Raw genomic sequence first — 19,292 nt, 5'->3', positions numbered from 1 at the left:
TCCCCAGGTTGAGCGGCGGTGGAAGGGGAGGAGGCGCACGGCGTTTTGAGGGCGCTGCCGGCGGGGCAGGTGGATTGGCAGGGCGGGCGGGTGGCTCTCGGTGGCCAGGCAGGGGCCTTGGAGCCCAAGCAGAGGCGAGTGGGTGGTATGGAGGCGCCGGGTGGAGGAGGTGCGGGCCAGGCGCGACACCCGACGCTCCCTGGTGGTCTAGTGGTTAGGATTCGGCGCTCTCACCGCCGCGGCCCGGGTTCGATTCCCGGTCAGGGAAGCCTTTCTTCTTCCTCTCGGCCTACCCACCTCGGCAGCGCTTCGGCACGCACCCCCTTTTGGCCCAAGCTCCATGGCTTCTCCCTGGCCCCGTGGCCAGGGCGCCCGCACCAGGCCAGCCGCCCCGTCCAGCCCAAGCCTTGCCCTGTCGCCTCCTCCGGGCCAAGCCTTTTGGCCTCGCAGGTGGGCTGGGACTTCCGCGCCTCCCCTGGACGCTCACCTCCCCCCGCGACCCCCCTCTCCCCCTCGGCCACCACCCCAGAGGACGCGGCCGCCTCCGTCCCCACGGAGGGGCCACCAACAGACGCCCGGACGTCCGGCCGCCTCAGGGGCTTGGACTCTCCCGCGGCACCGGGGCCGCCCATGACGAGCGACCCCTTGCTGCTGCATCCTGAGGTGCTAGCTGGCGGCGTCGGTGCCTTGAAGAGGAGGGGGCGGTGGGAGTGGGAGTCGGGTCACCTGCTGGAGCCCCTGGTCCCCTCCCTCCCTGCCCCCTCTCGGGCCAGCCACCGCTGGGCCGGCTTCCCCACCACCGGCCACCCCCGGGGCTGGCGGCGTCTCCCCGGCGCCGGCGGTGGTGGGTCACCTGGGTGGCGGGCTCCAGCGGGGATGGGAGACGAGAGGCGCACCGCAGCGCCCGGCACGTGGAGTGGGCAAAGCGAATGAGGGCGCATCCTGGGAGCCCGACCCCCGGGCAGTGGAGGTTGGAGAGCGGGGAGGTGCAGAAGGCCGCCGGGGAGAACCCAACAGCCCAGCCGCCGCGAGAAGGTGGAGGCCCACCGGACACTCGCAGGGTGGGCTTGGGGCCAACACGCCCTTTGAATGGCGACACCAGTCACCTGAGTCCAAGGCAAAGTGACAAGCGCGTTCCCCGCAACGCCTCCCTTCCCCTCCAGCCCCCACCCTTTCAGGCCTTCCCACGGGCGCGTCAGGGCACACCTAGCCCGCATCTCCTCCTGCCCTCTCCACCCCGGGCCCGGGGTGTCCTCTGGTCCGGGTGCTCCTCCAGCTCCGTCAGAGCACAGTCTCCTTCCCGCCAGCACCCGCACCCACCCCGTCCGCCGAGGGTTTGCTGTCTGCTCGGGGAGGGTCTCCCTACAGAGCCCCAGCGGACAGTCCGTGTGCCGGCCCCAACTGCCGCAGCCGCCCACCCCCGCAGGACCGGGCCCAGGTCAGAGCAGCGGTGGGAAGGAGCCCCCCCTGTGGGCGTCCAGATGCTTCCCGTCATCCCAGGAAGGCCCCTCAGCAGCCTCGCGTGGGGGTGGGTGGGTGTGCGGGGTTGGGGGTCGAGTCCTCAGCGGTGGGGGATGGGGCAAGATGCAGGTGTTGGCTGCCCTGGGTGGCCTCCCACGGGGGTGAGGGCACAGGGGGAAAGGATCCCAGAAAGAGGGGAGGTCCGGGAGCAGCAAGGGTGTGTGTGTTGGTGGGGCAGGTGCGGGGCGAGGAATGGTGGGTGTGCTGGGACCCGGCGGAGACTGCGGCTGGCCACTCGGGCGGGGTCTCCGCAGAGGCTCGGGGCGGCAGGGGCCCCTTGCCCAGCGCCTTGCCCGGCACGTGTGCACACCTGTGCGGGAGGATGACACGGGAGGGACGGGAGGGCACAGAGGCGGAGTGCGCCTGAGGATCGGGCGGGAGGCGGAGACCTTCGGCCGGCCTTGAGTGTGAGAGCTGGGTGGGGGGTAGAAGGGTCGGGGGTGGGGGGGCAGGGGGGGACGGATGCAGCCTGGAGGCGGGCAGGAGCAGCACGCAGCGGCGAGTGGTGGGGAGTGGGCCCGGTGGCGAGCGAGAAAGCTGGAGGCCCCCCGTGGTGGGAGAGGACCAAGGCGGAGGAGGTGTGGGGGCCGGCGAAGACTGCTCTGCTTTGGCTGTGCTGTGCTGTGCTGTGCTGTGCTGTGCTGTGCTGTGCTGCGTGGTGGCGTGGGGCCAATGGGTGGCGCACGAGGGGCGTGGGTGGGAAGCAGGCAGGCCGGCGGGCCGGTAGGCAAGGGCAACCGAGAGAGAGGGAGCGGACCGGGTCTCGGACCAGGCCAAGCGGGGGTCGGGCGGCCGGGGGGTGCCGGTGGGTCGATGCACCCCCGGGGAGATCGCAACCGCCTGTCACCGGGACGGCCAGTCACGTATCGGGGGTCGTCCTGGGGTTGGGGTTCCGAGAGGCCAAAGGGACCAAGGCGACGCTGGATCTTTTCCCCTTTCTCCCCTGAGAAGGACTTGGCTAGGAGGGGGTGGGGAGGCCGGGGACAGGCGTGGGGCTGTTGGGGCAGGAGGGGCTGGTGGCGGTGGAGGCGCAGGCTGCGCTGGTCCTTGTGTCGCTGGGGGTGGACGACCGGGGTGCTGCCGCCGCTGCTGGTGAGGATGGTGGTGGTGGACGTCTGCCGTCCATCGGTGACGGTCCCTGGGCCGCTGTGGTGGTGGTGTCGGAGGTCTGGGCGGGCGGCGGCGATTTCGCCGGTGGCGGGGACGGGGACGGGGACGGACGTCGTTACTGTGGGCCATGCTGTCCGTGCCGGGGGCGTGGTGGTGGTGGAGGAGGAGGAGGACTTCGGGGCTGCTGGCGACGAAGCCCATGCTGGCGCACGGGTGGTGGGCTCGGTCGTGTCGCTGATGGCGGCGGGGACGGTGAAGGACGTCAGTGCTTTGGGTGCTGGTGCCGGAGCCGGTGTGACGACAGTGGACGAGGTCCTGCCGCGGCTGGTCCTGGGGATGGGTGGTGGACTCGGTGGGGCGCGGGGTGGCCGTACTGACGCCGGAGGACTTGGGCGCCGTTGGCAATGATGCCCGAGGCGATACGCTGGAGGTGGACGTGGTACTCTTGGTGATGGCGTCGGTGGGAGTGGCGGTGATGGGGAAGGACTTGAGCGCTGTTGGCCACGGAGCCCCTGGCGGTGTGGTGGCGGTGGACTTGGTCCTGCTGGTGGCGGCGGCGGTGGCGGCCGCAGGGGTGCTGGTGCTGGTGCTGGCAGTGGTCCGGGCGCCGCTATGCTGGTGGGCTTGGTGGAGCCGCTGCTGCCGCCAGGGCTGCTGCTATTGCCAAGAGGGGAAGGTTGGCGGTGGCGGTGGTGGAGGGGGAGCTTGGTGCTGGCGGTGGTCTTAGCGTTGTGTGCGCGGGGGAGTGGGAAGCACACGGGGGCCAAGTAGGGCAGAGAAAGGATACAGAGCGCAGGGCGCGGAGTGTGTGTGTGGCGGGGGTGGGGGTGGGGGTGGGGAGGCTGTCCGGGGTGCGCCCTAAAGGGTTTGTGAGGGCCCCTGCGGGAGAATGGGATGTATCAGGGCTAGGGGTGGCAAGTTCATGGCTCCTGGTTGTGCCAAGAGGAGAACGTTGGAGCCGTGGGTGGAGGGATGCAGGGAGCGAGCAAGTGTGGCGAAAGGCGTGGAGGTGGGGCGTGGCGCCCGCGTGGGCGAGCTGCGGCAGGGCCGGAAGGGAAGCGGGGTGCTGAGGGTCCTGAAGAGGAAAGGGGCAAGGAGAGCGTGTGGCGGGCCAGGGGCCAGGGTCCTCGGGGAGTGGGTAGAGTTTGGTCCCCAGGGGGAGCCAAGTGGAGAGGAAGGGAAGGGGCGTCGGGGCAGAGGCAGGGGCGGGACTTCGCGGAAGGAGCGGAGCCGGCTGAGGCCAGCGGGCTCGAGCCTGGGAGAGAGGAAGCCGGGAGCGCGCGGGCGCGGGCGCGGGCGCGGGCGCGCGTGCCCTTATGCGCGCTGTAGCCGCTGGGCCAAAAGGGGACGACGGCGTGCTGCATGGGCCGGGAATCGAACCCGGGCCTCCCGCGTGGCAGGCGAGAATTCTACCACTGAACCACCCATGCACCGATGGTGGTGGTCAACCGACGGCTCCAAACACCGGTCCGGGCCACAGCCAGGGCCAGAACCGGAGCCGGAGCCAAGCCAGGGCCAGGGCCAGAGGCAGGGCCAGGGCCAACCAGGGCCAGGGCCAGGACCGGGGTCAGGACCAGGACCGGGGTCAGGACCAGGGCCAGCGCCTGCGCCAGCGCCTGCGCCTGCGCCTGCGCCAGCGCCTGCGCCTGTCCCGATAGCATCCCGCTCCGCTGGGGCAGGAGGCAGCCGGGCGATCCGGAGGGGAGGCTGCATGCACGTCTAGAGTGCTTGGGAGCGGCGGCCGCGGCGGAGACGGGCGGAGCGAGGCACAGGCGCACGGAGGCGGACTAGGCTCCTCCTGCGTTTTCTCCCTGGTCCAGGGCCGCCGCCAGACGCTGCCCTGCCGGGGTCGCCCGCGGAAGCCAGGAGCCGGAGGAAGCCGGGCCAGAGCCCCAACACCACCCACCGCGGGCGATCGTCTGGGGCAGGTGCCGCTGAGCGCCGCCGTTCCCTTGGGCAGCTACTCTCCGCCCACCCCAAAGGCCCATTGGCGGATGGCTTTCCCGCCCGGGCCGTGTGGGCGCGATCCCGCGGGGCTGGGGAACGGAGCCGCGGCCGTGTGTGCGCACGTGGGGTGCCGTGGAGTGGCGGGAGTGTGGGTGGGGGTGTGTGGGTGGTGGGGTGGGTGTCTGCGGGGGCTCGTGCGCGCCGCACGCGTGTCGTGCATAGGACATGGAGGCCCCCGAGCGCCGCGGGCGCCGCCGAGTACCGCTGAGGCCAGGAGAGCGAAGCGAGGTGTCTGAGCTCTGGCCGGGAGCTCTCCCTGGGGGTCCAACTCGGGCCGGTGGTGGAGAGGCAGGAGCGCTGGCGGAGGCGCTGCTGGCTAGCTGGCGGACAGGGAGCGCGTTGAGGGAGCGCGCTGGGGTCCTCGGGTTCTGGCCGGGCGGGCCGGGCTTGGGGCGCCCAGGTGGGAGGCCTGGGGATGCAGGGCTTCCTTCCGCCCAGTGCTCGGGGGAGGAGCAATAATGCCGGGTTGGACTCCTGGGCCAGGCCCACTGACGGCAGGGCCGCGTGGTGGGCCCGCCAGCAGGTGGCTGGGCCACCTGGGTCCGCGGCCGGAGGCAGGCAGGTGTGGCCAGGGGAAGGCGTCCAGGTGGAAAAGGCTCGTGGGCGGCGCGGGCCACCTGAGTGGGGTGTGGCGAGAATGGAATGGGGGCCGTGCGGAAAGGACAGGGGGTCCCACCGGCTGCTCCCGGTGGCGGAGGCGCACGGCTCTGAGAGCGAGGCACTGTTCATGCGGGCACGAGCCTGGGGGAGAACCGAGGTCGGCGGGCGGAGGGCTTTCGGCACTGGCGCACGCCGCTGGTCTGCAGGGGCCCCTGGGAGGGACGAGAACGCAGCCCTCGGAAAGCAGGTGAGGAGGGAGGTGCTGCCAAGTTGCCCGGGCCTGCGGGTGTGGGATCAGGTGGGAAGGGCGCGCGAGTGGGTGGAGGAGGGCGAGTGCGCGCAAAGCCTGTGGTGCGGAGGGTCGAGGCGTCGGAGCTCCGCCCTGGGCCCCTGGCGCTGGGGTGCAAGGCCGGAGCGGCCCGTCAGGCAAGGACAGGGCTTGCCGTAGGGCGGGGTCCAGGCCCGCTGGGGTCCCGTGCCCTGGTAGGGCAGGCCAAAAGGTGGGCTTGTCAGGAGTGGGATTCGAACCCACGCCTCCAGGGGAGACTGCGACCTGAACGCAGCGCCTTAGACCGCTCGGCCATCCTGACGACGGGGCTGAGCGCGTCGCCGCTCGCCTGGCTGGGACCCGGCGCCAAGGCTGCCGCAGGCTGGCGGCGGCGTGTGTGCGCCAGCGAGGGGACGCGCGCCGCCGCCGAGCGGGAGCACAGCCCGCCGACTCGCCTGGCGCCTCCGCCCTCGCACAGCCCCGACCGCGCACCCAGAGGGCGGCGTCGGGCCCGCCTCTCTGGCAGCTCCCCGCCCCACCCCACCCCCCGCTCCTCCCCCTCGCCCTCCTCGGCCTCTGCCCTTCGTGGGCGCCCGTCCTCCTGGTCGCAGCCTCGCTTGTCCTGTGGGGCGGCTTCTCCCCGCGCGATCCCCGCCTGGCAGGCCAGAGGCCGCGGCGCCCGGGGAGTATTGGGCGGGCGTCCGGGTGCGGGGTCCGCCCCGAGTCGGGCAGTGGGGCTGCTGGGATGGCGGACGACGTTGGTTTGGGGTCGGGTCCGGTGCGGCAGGCGGCGGGCGCCGATGGAAGGCGGGGCGTCGAGGGCAGGGGTAGGCGTGGGCAGGCAGGCGCAGAGGGGTCGGGCGGCCGGATGGCCGCCGCCGTCCTCGTTAGTATAGTGGTGAGTATCCCCGCCTGTCACGCGGGAGACCGGGGTTCGATTCCCCGACGGGGAGGCCAGACGTCCTTTTTTGGGCGCCGCGGGCGCCGCCCCCGCTCTGTGCGAACGCTGGCCCCTCCGGCGCACTTGTCCTCCTTCCTCCAGCGTGCGGCCAGAGGCCGCCAGGGCCACGACGGCCGCCCGCCTGCTCCCCGTCCACCACCGCCACCCTTTTGCGTTCCTCGGCGTCGGGGGCCGCGCGCCTGCGGGCTCGCCACAGTCCAGCCAGGGCCTTCCGTCGTGCCCAGGGCGCCTGACGAGTGGCCGGCCGCCCCGGGCTCCCCGGTGATTCGACGCTGCCCGGTCCGGCTGGGGCGGGGGCGGGGGCCGTGGCCGGACGGAGGGGACCGGACGGGACTTGACGGGACGCGGCGGGGCGGGGCGGGGCGGGGCGCGGGGTACCGGGGGGGGGGGCCTCGGTTGTGTCGGGTCCTCCGTGGGCGCGGGATGTGGCCTCCCCCAGCACCCTGTGGAGAACGCCGGGGGCGAGCACGTGGTCGGAAGGACGCGGATCTCGGGGGACGGGGTTTCCCGGCCGGCAAAAGGGGGGTGGGGGGTGGGGGGTGGTACCAGGAGCGGCCGGGCGGCGCCAGCGCCCCCCAGAGGCGGTTGGCAGGCGGGCGGGCCCACGGAGCCGCCCAGCCGCGTGGGGCTGGCGCGGGTGGGACGGCGGGCGGCCGCTGCTGGCCCGTGCGGCAGCGCGGCGCTGTGGATGGGCGGGTCGTCGGGGCAGGGCCGAGGCGCGCTGGGCCGCCGAGGCGGTGACCAGAGGCGGTGACCAGAGCGGGTGCAGACGCCGGGGCCGAACCCTGGGCGTGCGTCTGGGGGCGGCCCGGGCTGTGCAGCGTTGGTGGTATAGTGGTGAGCATAGCTGCCTTCCAAGCAGTTGACCCGGGTTTGATTCCCGGCCAACGCAGCTGGCCAACCTTTTGCACGTCTCCAGGACCCCGGTGGCCAGGCCCGGTGGCAGCCGGGAGCCCGGAGCGCGGGAGGCCGGCGTGCTGAGGTGCTGAGGCCGGAGCGGGTCCCCAGGTTGAGCGGCGGTGGAAGGGGAGGAGGCGCACGGCGTTTTGAGGGCGCTGCCGGCGGGGCAGGTGGATTGGCAGGGCGGGCGGGTGGCTCTCGGTGGCCAGGCAGGGGCCTTGGAGCCCAAGCAGAGGCGAGTGGGTGGTATGGAGGCGCCGGGTGGAGGAGGTGCGGGCCAGGCGCGACACCCGACGCTCCCTGGTGGTCTAGTGGTTAGGATTCGGCGCTCTCACCGCCGCGGCCCGGGTTCGATTCCCGGTCAGGGAAGCCTTTCTTCTTCCTCTCGGCCTACCCACCTCGGCAGCGCTTCGGCACGCACCCCCTTTTGGCCCAAGCTCCATGGCTTCTCCCTGGCCCCGTGGCCAGGGCGCCCGCACCAGGCCAGCCGCCCCGTCCAGCCCAAGCCTTGCCCTGTCGCCTCCTCCGGGCCAAGCCTTTTGGCCTCGCAGGTGGGCTGGGACTTCCGCGCCTCCCCTGGACGCTCACCTCCCCCCGCGACCCCCCTCTCCCCCTCGGCCACCACCCCAGAGGACGCGGCCGCCTCCGTCCCCACGGAGGGGCCACCAACAGACGCCCGGACGTCCGGCCGCCTCAGGGGCTTGGACTCTCCCGCGGCACCGGGGCCGCCCATGACGAGCGACCCCTTGCTGCTGCATCCTGAGGTGCTAGCTGGCGGCGTCGGTGCCTTGAAGAGGAGGGGGCGGTGGGAGTGGGAGTCGGGTCACCTGCTGGAGCCCCTGGTCCCCTCCCTCCCTGCCCCCTCTCGGGCCAGCCACCGCTGGGCCGGCTTCCCCACCACCGGCCACCCCCGGGGCTGGCGGCGTCTCCCCGGCGCCGGCGGTGGTGGGTCACCTGGGTGGCGGGCTCCAGCGGGGATGGGAGACGAGAGGCGCACCGCAGCGCCCGGCACGTGGAGTGGGCAAAGCGAATGAGGGCGCATCCTGGGAGCCCGACCCCCGGGCAGTGGAGGTTGGAGAGCGGGGAGGTGCAGAAGGCCGCCGGGGAGAACCCAACAGCCCAGCCGCCGCGAGAAGGTGGAGGCCCACCGGACACTCGCAGGGTGGGCTTGGGGCCAACACGCCCTTTGAATGGCGACACCAGTCACCTGAGTCCAAGGCAAAGTGACAAGCGCGTTCCCCGCAACGCCTCCCTTCCCCTCCAGCCCCCACCCTTTCAGGCCTTCCCACGGGCGCGTCAGGGCACACCTAGCCCGCATCTCCTCCTGCCCTCTCCACCCCGGGCCCGGGGTGTCCTCTGGTCCGGGTGCTCCTCCAGCTCCGTCAGAGCACAGTCTCCTTCCCGCCAGCACCCGCACCCACCCCGTCCGCCGAGGGTTTGCTGTCTGCTCGGGGAGGGTCTCCCTACAGAGCCCCAGCGGACAGTCCGTGTGCCGGCCCCAACTGCCGCAGCCGCCCACCCCCGCAGGACCGGGCCCAGGTCAGAGCAGCGGTGGGAAGGAGCCCCCCCTGTGGGCGTCCAGATGCTTCCCGTCATCCCAGGAAGGCCCCTCAGCAGCCTCGCGTGGGGGTGGGTGGGTGTGCGGGGTTGGGGGTCGAGTCCTCAGCGGTGGGGGATGGGGCAAGATGCAGGTGTTGGCTGCCCTGGGTGGCCTCCCACGGGGGTGAGGGCACAGGGGGAAAGGATCCCAGAAAGAGGGGAGGTCCGGGAGCAGCAAGGGTGTGTGTGTTGGTGGGGCAGGTGCGGGGCGAGGAATGGTGGGTGTGCTGGGACCCGGCGGAGACTGCGGCTGGCCACTCGGGCGGGGTCTCCGCAGAGGCTCGGGGCGGCAGGGGCCCCTTGCCCAGCGCCTTGCCCGGCACGTGTGCACACCTGTGCGGGAGGATGACACGGGAGGGACGGGAGGGCACAGAGGCGGAGTGCGCCTGAGGATCGGGCGGGAGGCGGAGACCTTCGGCCGGCCTTGAGTGTGAGAGCTGGGTGGGGGGTAGAAGGGTCGGGGGTGGGGGGGCAGGGGGGGACGGATGCAGCCTGGAGGCGGGCAGGAGCAGCACGCAGCGGCGAGTGGTGGGGAGTGGGCCCGGTGGCGAGCGAGAAAGCTGGAGGCCCCCCGTGGTGGGAGAGGACCAAGGCGGAGGAGGTGTGGGGGCCGGCGAAGACTGCTCTGCTTTGGCTGTGCTGTGCTGTGCTGTGCTGTGCTGTGCTGTGCTGTGCTGCGTGGTGGCGTGGGGCCAATGGGTGGCGCACGAGGGGCGTGGGTGGGAAGCAGGCAGGCCGGCGGGCCGGTAGGCAAGGGCAACCGAGAGAGAGGGAGCGGACCGGGTCTCGGACCAGGCCAAGCGGGGGTCGGGCGGCCGGGGGGTGCCGGTGGGTCGATGCACCCCCGGGGAGATCGCAACCGCCTGTCACCGGGACGGCCAGTCACGTATCGGGGGTCGTCCTGGGGTTGGGGTTCCGAGAGGCCAAAGGGACCAAGGCGACGCTGGATCTTTTCCCCTTTCTCCCCTGAGAAGGACTTGGCTAGGAGGGGGTGGGGAGGCCGGGGACAGGCGTGGGGCTGTTGGGGCAGGAGGGGCTGGTGGCGGTGGAGGCGCAGGCTGCGCTGGTCCTTGTGTCGCTGGGGGTGGACGACCGGGTGCTGCCGCCGCTGCTGGTGAGGATGGTGGTGGTGGACGTCTGCCGTCCATCGGTGACGGTCCCTGGGCCGCTGTGGTGGTGGTGTCGGAGGTCTGGGCGGCGGCGGCGATTTCGCCGGTGGCGGGGACGGGGACGGGGACGGACGTCGTTACTGTGGGCCATGCTGTCCGTGCCGGGGGCGTGGTGGTGGTGGAGGAGGAGGAGGACTTCGGGGCTGCTGGCGACGAAGCCCATGCTGGCGCACGGGTGGTGGGCTCGGTCGTGTCGCTGATGGCGGCGGGGGACGGTGAAGGACGTCAGTGCTTTGGGTGCTGGTGCCGGAGCCGGTGTGACGACAGTGGACGAGGTCCTGCCGCGGCTGGTCCTGGGGATGGGTGGTGGACTCGGTGGGGCGCGGGGTGGCCGTACTGACGCCGGAGGACTTGGGCGCCGTTGGCAATGATGCCCGAGGCGATACGCTGGAGGTGGACGTGGTACTCTTGGTGATGGCGTCGGTGGGAGTGGCGGTGATGGGGAAGGACTTGAGCGCTGTTGGCCACGGAGCCCGTGGCGGTGTGGTGGCGGTGGACTTGGTCCTGCTGGTGGCGGCGGCGGTGGCGGCCGCAGGGGTGCTGGTGCTGGTGCTGGCAGTGGTCCGGGCGCCGCTATGCTGGTGGGCTTGGTGGAGCCGCTGCTGCCGCCAGGGCTGCTGCTATTGCCAAGAGGGGAAGGTTGGCGGTGGCGGTGGTGGAGGGGGAGCTTGGTGCTGGCGGTGGTCTTAGCGTTGTGTGCGCGGGGGAGTGGGAAGCACACGGGGGCCAAGTAGGGCAGAGAAAGGATACAGAGCGCAGGGCGCGGAGTGTGTGTGTGGCGGGGGTGGGGGTGGGGGTGGGGAGGCTGTCCGGGGTGCGCCCTAAAGGGTTTGTGAGGGCCCCTGCGGGAGAATGGGATGTATCAGGGCTAGGGGTGGCAAGTTCATGGCTCCTGGTTGTGCCAAGAGGAGAACGTTGGAGCCGTGGGTGGAGGGATGCAGGGAGCGAGCAAGTGTGGCGAAAGGCGTGGAGGTGGGGCGTGGCGCCCGCGTGGGCGAGCTGCGGCAGGGCCGGAAGGGAAGCGGGGTGCTGAGGGTCCTGAAGAGGAAAGGGGCAAGGAGAGCGTGTGGCGGGCCAGGGGCCAGGGTCCTCGGGGAGTGGGTAGAGTTTGGTCCCCAGGGGGAGCCAAGTGGAGAGGAAGGGAAGGGGCGTCGGGGCAGAGGCAGGGGCGGGACTTCGCGGAAGGAGCGGAGCCGGCTGAGGCCAGCGGGCTCGAGCCTGGGAGAGAGGAAGCCGGGAGCGCGCGGGCGCGGGCGCGGGCGCGGGCGCGCGTGCCCTTATGCGCGCTGTAGCCGCTGGGCCAAAAGGGGACGACGGCGTGCTGCATGGGCCGGGAATCGAACCCGGGCCTCCCGCGTGGCAGGCGAGAATTCTACCACTGAACCACCCATGCACCGATGGTGGTGGTCAACCGACGGCTCCAAACACCGGTCCGGGCCACAGCCAGGGCCAGAACCGGAGCCGGAGCCAAGCCAGGGCCAGGGCCAGAGGCAGGGCCAGGGCCAACCAGGGCCAGGGCCAGGACCGGGGTCAGGACCAGGACCGGGGTCAGGACCAGGGCCAGCGCCTGCGCCAGCGCCTGCGCCTGCGCCTGCGCCAGCGCCTGCGCCTGTCCCGATAGCATCCCGCTCCGCTGGGGCAGGAGGCAGCCGGGCGATCCGGAGGGGAGGCTGCATGCACGTCTAGAGTGCTTGGGAGCGGCGGCCGCGGCGGAGACGGGCGGAGCGAGGCACAGGCGCACGGAGGCGGACTAGGCTCCTCCTGCGTTTTCTCCCTGGTCCAGGGCCGCCGCCAGACGCTGCCCTGCCGGGGTCGCCCGCGGAAGCCAGGAGCCGGAGGAAGCCGGGCCAGAGCCCCAACACCACCCACCGCGGGCGATCGTCTGGGGCAGGTGCCGCTGAGCGCCGCCGTTCCCTTGGGCAGCTACTCTCCGCCCACCCCAAAGGCCCATTGGCGGATGGCTTTCCCGCCCGGGCCGTGTGGGCGCGATCCCGCGGGGCTGGGGAACGGAGCCGCGGCCGTGTGTGCGCACGTGGGGTGCCGTGGAGTGGCGGGAGTGTGGGTGGGGGTGTGTGGGTGGTGGGGTGGGTGTCTGCGGGGGCTCGTGCGCGCCGCACGCGTGTCGTGCATAGGACATGGAGGCCCCCGAGCGCCGCGGGCGCCGCCGAGTACCGCTGAGGCCAGGAGAGCGAAGCGAGGTGTCTGAGCTCTGGCCGGGAGCTCTCCCTGGGGGTCCAACTCGGGCCGGTGGTGGAGAGGCAGGAGCGCTGGCGGAGGCGCTGCTGGCTAGCTGGCGGACAGGGAGCGCGTTGAGGGAGCGCGCTGGGGTCCTCGGGTTCTGGCCGGGCGGGCCGGGCTTGGGGCGCCCAGGTGGGAGGCCTGGGGATGCAGGGCTTCCTTCCGCCCAGCGCTCGGGGGAGGAGCAATAATGCCGGGTTGGACTCCTGGGCCAGGCCCACTGACGGCAGGGCCGCGTGGTGGGCCCGCCAGCAGGTGGCTGGGCCACCTGGGTCCGCGGCCGGAGGCAGGCAGGTGTGGCCAGGGGAAGGCGTCCAGGTGGAAAAGGCTCGTGGGCGGCGCGGGCCACCTGAGTGGGGTGTGGCGAGAATGGAATGGGGGCCGTGCGGAAAGGACAGGGGGTCCCACCGGCTGCTCCCGGTGGCGGAGGCGCACGGCTCTGAGAGCGAGGCACTGTTCATGCGGGCACGAGCCTGGGGGAGAACCGAGGTCGGCGGGCGGAGGGCTTTCGGCACTGGCGCACGCCGCTGGTCTGCAGGGGCCCCTGGGAGGGACGAGAACGCAGCCCTCGGAAAGCAGGTGAGGAGGGAGGTGCTGCCAAGTTGCCCGGGCCTGCGGGTGTGGGATCAGGTGGGAAGGGCGCGCGAGTGGGTGGAGGAGGGCGAGTGCGCGCAAAGCCTGTGGTGCGGAGGGTCGAGGCGTCGGAGCTCCGCCCTGGGCCCCTGGCGCTGGGGTGCAAGGCCGGAGCGGCCCGTCAGGCAAGGACAGGGCTTGCCGTAGGGCGGGGTCCAGGCCCGCTGGGGTCCCGTGCCCTGGTAGGGCAGGCCAAAAGGTGGGCTTGTCAGGAGTGGGATTCGAACCCACGCCTCCAGGGGAGACTGCGACCTGAACGCAGCGCCTTAGACCGCTCGGCCATCCTGACGACGGGGCTGAGCGCGTCGCCGCTCGCCTGGCTGGGACCCGGCGCCAAGGCTGCCGCAGGCTGGCGGCGGCGTGTGTGCGCCAGCGAGGGGACGCGCGCCGCCGCCGAGCGGGAGCACAGCCCGCCGACTCGCCTGGCGCCTCCGCCCTCGCACAGCCCCGACCGCGCACCCAGAGGGCGGCGTCGGGCCCGCCTCTCTGGCAGCTCCCCGCCCCACCCCACCCCCCGCTCCTCCCCCTCGCCCTCCTCGGCCTCTGCCCTTCGTGGGCGCCCGTCCTCCTGGTCGCAGCCTCGCTTGTCCTGTGGGGCGGCTTCTCCCCGCGCGATCCCCGCCTGGCAGGCCAGAGGCCGCGGCGCCCGGGGAGTATTGGGCGGGCGTCCGGGTGCGGGGTCCGCCCCGAGTCGGGCAGTGGGGCTGCTGGGATGGCGGACGACGTTGGTTTGGGGTCGGGTCCGGTGCGGCAGGCGGCGGGCGCCGATGGAAGGCGGGGCGTCGAGGGCAGGGGTAGGCGTGGGCAGGCAGGCGCAGAGGGGTCGGGCGGCCGGATGGCCGCCGCCGTCCTCGTTAGTATAGTGGTGAGTATCCCCGCCTGTCACGCGGGAGACCGGGGTTCGATTCCCCGACGGGGAGGCCAGACGTCCTTTTTTGGGCGCCGCGGGCGCCGCCCCCGCTCTGTGCGAACGCTGGCCCCTCCGGCGCACTTGTCCTCCTTCCTCCAGCGTGCGGCCAGAGGCCGCCAGGGCCACGACGGCCGCCCGCCTGCTCCCCGTCCACCACCGCCACCCTTTTGCGTTCCTCGGCGTCGGGGCCGCGCGCCTGCGGGCTCGCCACAGTCCAGCCAGGGCCTTCCGTCGTGCCCAGGGCGCCTGACGAGTGGCCGGCCGCCCCGGGCTCCCCGGTGATTCGACGCTGCCCGGTCCGGCTGGGGCGGGGGCGGGGGCCGTGGCCGGACGGAGGGGACCGGACGGGACTTGACGGGACGCGGCGGGGCGGGGCGGGGCGGGGCGCGGGGTACCGGGGGGGGGGCCTCGGTTGTGTCGGGTCCTCCGTGGGCGCGGGATGTGGCCTCCCCCAGCACCCTGTGGAGAACGCCGGGGGCGAGCACGTGGTCGGAAGGACGCGGATCTCGGGGGACGGGGTTTCCCGGCCGGCAAAAGGGGGGTGGGGGGTGGGGGGTGGTACCAGGAGCGGCCGGGCGGCGCCAGCGCCCCCCAGAGGCGGTTGGCTGGCAGGCGGGCGGGCCCACGGAGCCGCCCAGCCGCGTGGGGCTGGCGCGGGTGGGACGGCGGGCGGCCGCTGCTGGCCCGTGCGGCAGCGCGGCGCTGTGGATGGGCGGGTCGTCGGGGCAGGGCCGAGGCGCGCTGGGCCGCCGAGGCGGTGACCAGAGGCGGTGACCAGAGCGGGTGCAGACGCCGGGGCCGAACCCTGGGCGTGCGTCTGGGGGCGGCCCGGGCTGTGCAGCGTTGGTGGTATAGTGGTGAGCATAGCTGCCTTCCAAGCAGTTGACCCGGGTTCGATTCCCGGCCAACGCAGCTGGCCAACCTTTTGCACGTCTCCAGGACCCCGGTGGCCAGGCCCGGTGGCAGCCGGGAGCCCGGAGCGCGGGAGGCCGGCGTGCTGAGGTGCTGAGGCCGGAGCGGGTCCCCAGGTTGAGCGGCGGTGGAAGGGGAGGAGGCGCACGGCGTTTTGAGGGCGCTGCCGGCGGGGCAGGTGGATTGGCAGGGCGGGCGGGTGGCTCTCGGTGGCCAGGCAGGGGCCTTGGAGCCCAAGCAGAGGCGAGTGGGTGGTATGGAGGCGCCGGGTGGAGGAGGTGCGGGCCAGGCGCGACACCCGACGCTCCCTGGTGGTCTAGTGGTTAGGATTCGGCGCTCTCACCGCCGCGGCCCGGGTTCGATTCCCGGTCAGGGAAGCCTTTCTTCTTCCTCTCGGCCTACCCACCTCGGCAGCGCTTCGGCACGCACCCCCTTTTGGCCCAAGCTCCATGGCTTCTCCCTGGCCCCGTGGCCAGGGCGCCCGCACCAGGCCAGCCGCCCCGTCCAGCCCAAGCCTTGCCCTGTCGCCTCCTCCGGGCCAAGCCTTTTGGCCTCGCAGGTGGGCTGGGACTTCCGCGCCTCCCCTGGACGCTCACCTCCCCCCGCGACCCCCCTCTCCCCCTCGGCCACCACCCCAGAGGACGCGGCCGCCTCCGTCCCCACGGAGGGGCCACCAACAGACGCCCGGACGTCCGGCCGCCTCAGGGGCTTGGACTCTCCCGCGGCACCGGGGCCGCCCATGACGAGCGACCCCTTGCTGCTGCATCCTGAGGTGCTAGCTGGCGGCGTCGGTGCCTTGAAGAGGAGGGGGCGGTGGGAGTGGGAGTCGGGTCACCTGCTGGAGCCCCTGGTCCCCTCCCTCCCTGCCCCCTCTCGGGCCAGCCACCGCTGGGCCGGCTTCCCCACCACCGGCCACCCCCGGGGCTGGCGGCGTCTCCCCGGCGCCGGCGGTGGTGGGTCACCTGGGTGGCGGGCTCCAGCGGGGATGGGAGACGAGAGGCGCACCGCAGCGCCCGGCACGTGGAGTGGGCAAAGCGAATGAGGGCGCATCCTGGGAGCCCGACCCCCGGGCAGTGGAGGTTGGAGAGCGGGGAGGTGCAGAAGGCCGCCGGGGAGAACCCAACAGCCCAGCCGCCGCGAGAAGGTGGAGGCCCACCGGACACTCGCAGGGTGGGCTTGGGGCCAACACGCCCTTTGAATGGCGACACCAGTCACCTGAGTCCAAGGCAAAGTGACAAGCGCGTTCCCCGCAACGCCTCCCTTCCCCTCCAGCCCCCACCCTTTCAGGCCTTCCCACGGGCGCGTCAGGGCACACCTAGCCCGCATCTCCTCCTGCCCTCTCCACCCCGGGCCCGGGGTGTCCTCTGGTCCGGGTGCTCCTCCAGCTCCGTCAGAGCACAGTCTCCTTCCCGCCAGCACCCGCACCCACCCCGTCCGCCGAGGGTTTGCTGTCTGCTCGGGGAGGGTCTCCCTACAGAGCCCCAGCGGACAGTCCGTGTGCCGGCCCCAACTGCCGCAGCCGCCCACCCCCGCAGGACCGGGCCCAGGTCAGAGCAGCGGTGGGAAGGAGCCCCCCCTGTGGGCGTCCAGATGCTTCCCGTCATCCCAGGAAGGCCCCTCAGCAGCCTCGCGTGGGGGTGGGTGGGTGTGCGGGGTTGGGGGTCGAGTCCTCAGCGGTGGGGGATGGGGCAAGATGCAGGTGTTGGCTGCCCTGGGTGGCCTCCCACGGGGGTGAGGGCACAGGGGGAAAGGATCCCAGAAAGAGGGGAGGTCCGGGAGCAGCAAGGGTGTGTGTGTTGGTGGGGCAGGTGCGGGGCGAGGAATGGTGGGTGTGCTGGGACCCGGCGGAGACTGCGGCTGGCCACTCGGGCGGGGTCTCCGCAGAGGCTCGGGGCGGCAGGGGCCCCTTGCCCAGCGCCTTGCCCGGCACGTGTGCACACCTGTGCGGGAGGATGACACGGGAGGGACGGGAGGGCACAGAGGCGGAGTGCGCCTGAGGATCGGGCGGGAGGCGGAGACCTTCGGCCGGCCTTGAGTGTGAGAGCTGGGTGGGGGGTAGAAGGGTCGGGGGTGGGGGGGCAGGGGGGGACGGATGCAGCCTGGAGGCGGGCAGGAGCAGCACGCAGCGGCGAGTGGTGGGGAGTGGGCCCGGTGGCGAGCGAGAAAGCTGGAGGCCCCCCGTGGTGGGAGAGGACCAAGGCGGAGGAGGTGTGGGGGCCGGCGAAGACTGCTCTGCTTTGGCTGTGCTGTGCTGTGCTGTGCTGTGCTGTGCTGTGCTGCGTGGTGGCGTGGGGCCAATGGGTGGCGCACGAGGGGCGTGGGTGGGAAGCAGGCAGGCCGGCGGGCCGGTAGGCAAGGGCAACCGAGAGAGAGGGAGCGGACCGGGTCTCGGACCAGGCCAAGCGGGGGTCGGGCGGCCGGGGGGTGCCGGTGGGTCGATGCACCCCCGGGGAGATCGCAACCGCCTGTCACCGGGACGGCCAGTCACGTATCGGGGGTCGTCCTGGGGTTGGGGTTCCGAGAGGCCAAAGGGACCAAGGCGACGCTGGATCTTTTCCCCTTTCTCCCCTGAGAAGGACTTGGCTAGGAGGGGGTGGGGAGGCCGGGGACAGGCGTGGGGCTGTTGGGGCAGGAGGGGCTGGTGGCGGTGGAGGCGCAGGCTGCGCTGGTCCTTGTGTCGCTGGGGGTGGACGACCGGGTGCTGCCGCCGCTGCTGGTGAGGATGGTGGTGGTGGACGTCTGCCGTCCATCGGTGACGGTCCCTGGGCCGCTGTGGTGGTGGTGTCGGAGGTCTGGGCGGCGGCGGCGATTTCGCCGGTGGCGGGGACGGGGACGGGGACGGACGTCGTTACTGTGGGCCATGCTGTCCGTGCCGGGGGCGTGGTGGTGGTGGAGGAGGAGGAGGACTTCGGGGCTGCTGGCGACGAAGCCCATGCTGGCGCACGGGTGGTGGGCTCGGTCGTGTCGCTGATGGCGGCGGGGACGGTGAAGGACGTCAGTGCTTTGGGTGCTGGTGCCGGAGCCGGTGTGACGACAGTGGACGAGGTCCTGCCGCGGCTGGTCCTGGGGATGGGTGGTGGACTCGGTGGGGCGCGGGGTGGCCGTACTGACGCCGGAGGACTTGGGCGCCGTTGGCAATGATGCCCGAGGCGATACGCTGGAGGTGGACGTGGTACTCTTGGTGATGGCGTCGGTGGGAGTGGCGGTGATGGGGAAGGACTTGAGCGCTGTTGGCCACGGAGCCCCTGGCGGTGTGGTGGCGGTGGACTTGGTCCTGCTGGTGGCGGCGGCGGTGGCGGCCGCAGGGGTGCTGGTGCTGGTGCTGGCAGTGGTCCGGGCGCCGCTATGCTGGTGGGCTTGGTGGAGCCGCTGCTGCCGCCAGGGCTGCTGCTATTGCCAAGAGGGGAAGGTTGGCGGTGGCGGTGGTGGAGGGGGAGCTTGGTGCTGGCGGTGGTCTTAGCGTTGTGTGCGCGGGGGAGTGGGAAGCACACGGGGGCCAAGTAGGGCAGAGAAAGGATACAGAGCGCAGGGCGCGGAGTGTGTGTGTGGCGGGGGTGGGGGTGGGGGTGGGGAGGCTGTCCGGGGTGCGCCCTAAAGGGTTTGTGAGGGCCCCTGCGGGAGAATGGGATGTATCAGGGCTAGGGGTGGCAAGTTCATGGCTCCTGGTTGTGCCAAGAGGAGAACGTTGGAGCCGTGGGTGGAGGGATGCAGGGAGCGAGCAAGTGTGGCGAAAGGCGTGGAGGTGGGGCGTGGCGCCCGCGTGGGCGAGCTGCGGCAGGGCCGGAAGGGAAGCGGGGTGCTGAGGGTCCTGAAGAGGAAAGGGGCAAGGAGAGCGTGTGGCGGGCCAGGGGCCAGGGTCCTCGGGGAGTGGGTAGAGTTTGGTCCCCAGGGGGAGCCAAGTGGAGAGGAAGGGAAGGGGCGTCGGGGCAGAGGCAGGGGCGGGACTTCGCGGAAGGAGCGGAGCCGGCTGAGGCCAGCGGGCTCGAGCCTGGGAGAGAGGAAGCCGGGAGCGCGCGGGCGCGGGCGCGGGCGCGCGTGCCCTTATGCGCGCTGTAGCCGCTGGGCCAAAAGGGGACGACGGCGTGCTGCATGGGCCGGGAATCGAACCCGGGCCTCCCGCGTGGCAGGCGAGAATTCTACCACTGAACCACCCATGCACCGATGGTGGTGGTCAACCGACGGCTCCAAACACCGGTCCGGGCCACAGCCAGGGCCAGAACCGGAGCCGGAGCCAAGCCAGGGCCAGGGCCAGAGGCAGGGCCAGGGCCAACCAGGGCCAGGGCCAGGACCGGGGTCAGGACCAGGACCGGGGTCAGGACCAGGGCCAGCGCCTGCGCCAGCGCCTGCGCCTGCGCCTGCGCCAGCGCCTGCGCCTGTCCCGATAGCATCCCGCTCCGCTGGGGCAGGAGGCAGCCGGGCGATCCGGAGGGGAGGCTGCATGCACGTCTAGAGTGCTTGGGAGCG

The 19,292-nt window shown here is 72.6% G+C and overlaps 2 protein-coding genes and 12 non-coding genes across 14 annotated transcripts; 7 read left to right on the top strand and 7 right to left on the bottom strand.

Moving 5' to 3' along the window:
• Window positions 1-196: 196 nt before the first annotated feature.
• On the top strand, window positions 197-268 carry TRNAE-CUC. Its single transcript has one exon. It is a non-coding gene; the product is annotated as a tRNA-Glu (tRNA).
• Window positions 269-3,990: 3,722 nt separating this feature from the next.
• On the bottom strand, window positions 3,991-4,061 carry TRNAG-GCC. The gene has a single exon. It is a non-coding gene; the product is annotated as a tRNA-Gly (tRNA).
• Window positions 4,062-4,418: 357 nt separating this feature from the next.
• LOC122918888 (basic proline-rich protein-like) lies at window positions 4,419-8,100 on the bottom strand. Its single transcript, XM_044267812.1, has 4 exons — window positions 7,766-8,100; window positions 5,792-7,584; window positions 5,315-5,379; window positions 4,419-5,255 (listed from the first exon to the last, which is right to left on the bottom strand). The coding sequence occupies exons 1-4, from the start codon at window positions 8,098-8,100 to the stop codon at window positions 4,419-4,421; spliced, it is 3,030 nt and encodes a 1,009-aa protein (XP_044123747.1).
• TRNAL-CAG lies at window positions 5,746-5,828 on the bottom strand. The gene has a single exon. It is a non-coding gene; the product is annotated as a tRNA-Leu (tRNA).
• TRNAD-GUC lies at window positions 6,388-6,459 on the top strand. Its single transcript has one exon. It is a non-coding gene; the product is annotated as a tRNA-Asp (tRNA).
• TRNAG-UCC lies at window positions 7,288-7,359 on the top strand. The gene has a single exon. It is a non-coding gene; the product is annotated as a tRNA-Gly (tRNA).
• On the top strand, window positions 7,665-7,736 carry TRNAE-CUC. The gene has a single exon. It is a non-coding gene; the product is annotated as a tRNA-Glu (tRNA).
• Window positions 8,101-11,457: 3,357 nt separating the features above from the next.
• TRNAG-GCC lies at window positions 11,458-11,528 on the bottom strand. The gene has a single exon. It is a non-coding gene; the product is annotated as a tRNA-Gly (tRNA).
• Window positions 11,529-11,885: 357 nt separating this feature from the next.
• LOC122918887 (basic proline-rich protein-like) lies at window positions 11,886-15,569 on the bottom strand. The gene is made up of 4 exons (XM_044267811.1): window positions 15,235-15,569; window positions 13,259-14,991; window positions 12,782-12,846; window positions 11,886-12,722 (listed from the first exon to the last, which is right to left on the bottom strand). Exons 1-4 carry the CDS (start codon window positions 15,567-15,569, stop codon window positions 11,886-11,888), a joined length of 2,970 nt encoding a protein of 989 aa, XP_044123746.1.
• Window positions 13,213-13,295, bottom strand: TRNAL-CAG. The gene has a single exon. It is a non-coding gene; the product is annotated as a tRNA-Leu (tRNA).
• On the top strand, window positions 13,855-13,926 carry TRNAD-GUC. The gene has a single exon. It is a non-coding gene; the product is annotated as a tRNA-Asp (tRNA).
• TRNAG-UCC lies at window positions 14,757-14,828 on the top strand. Its single transcript has one exon. It is a non-coding gene; the product is annotated as a tRNA-Gly (tRNA).
• TRNAE-CUC lies at window positions 15,134-15,205 on the top strand. The gene has a single exon. It is a non-coding gene; the product is annotated as a tRNA-Glu (tRNA).
• A 3,345-nt stretch (window positions 15,570-18,914) lies between the features above and the next one.
• On the bottom strand, window positions 18,915-18,985 carry TRNAG-GCC. Its single transcript has one exon. It is a non-coding gene; the product is annotated as a tRNA-Gly (tRNA).
• Window positions 18,986-19,292: the final 307 nt, after the last annotated feature.

The sequence above is a fragment of the Neovison vison genome, chromosome 10 (genome assembly GCF_020171115.1).
Source record: "Neovison vison isolate M4711 chromosome 10, ASM_NN_V1, whole genome shotgun sequence".
Classification (NCBI taxonomy): domain Eukaryota; kingdom Metazoa; phylum Chordata; class Mammalia; order Carnivora; family Mustelidae; genus Neogale; species Neogale vison.
The sequence above is the reverse complement of the archived record's forward strand: the minus strand, read 5'-3'. Positions and strand labels throughout refer to the sequence as shown.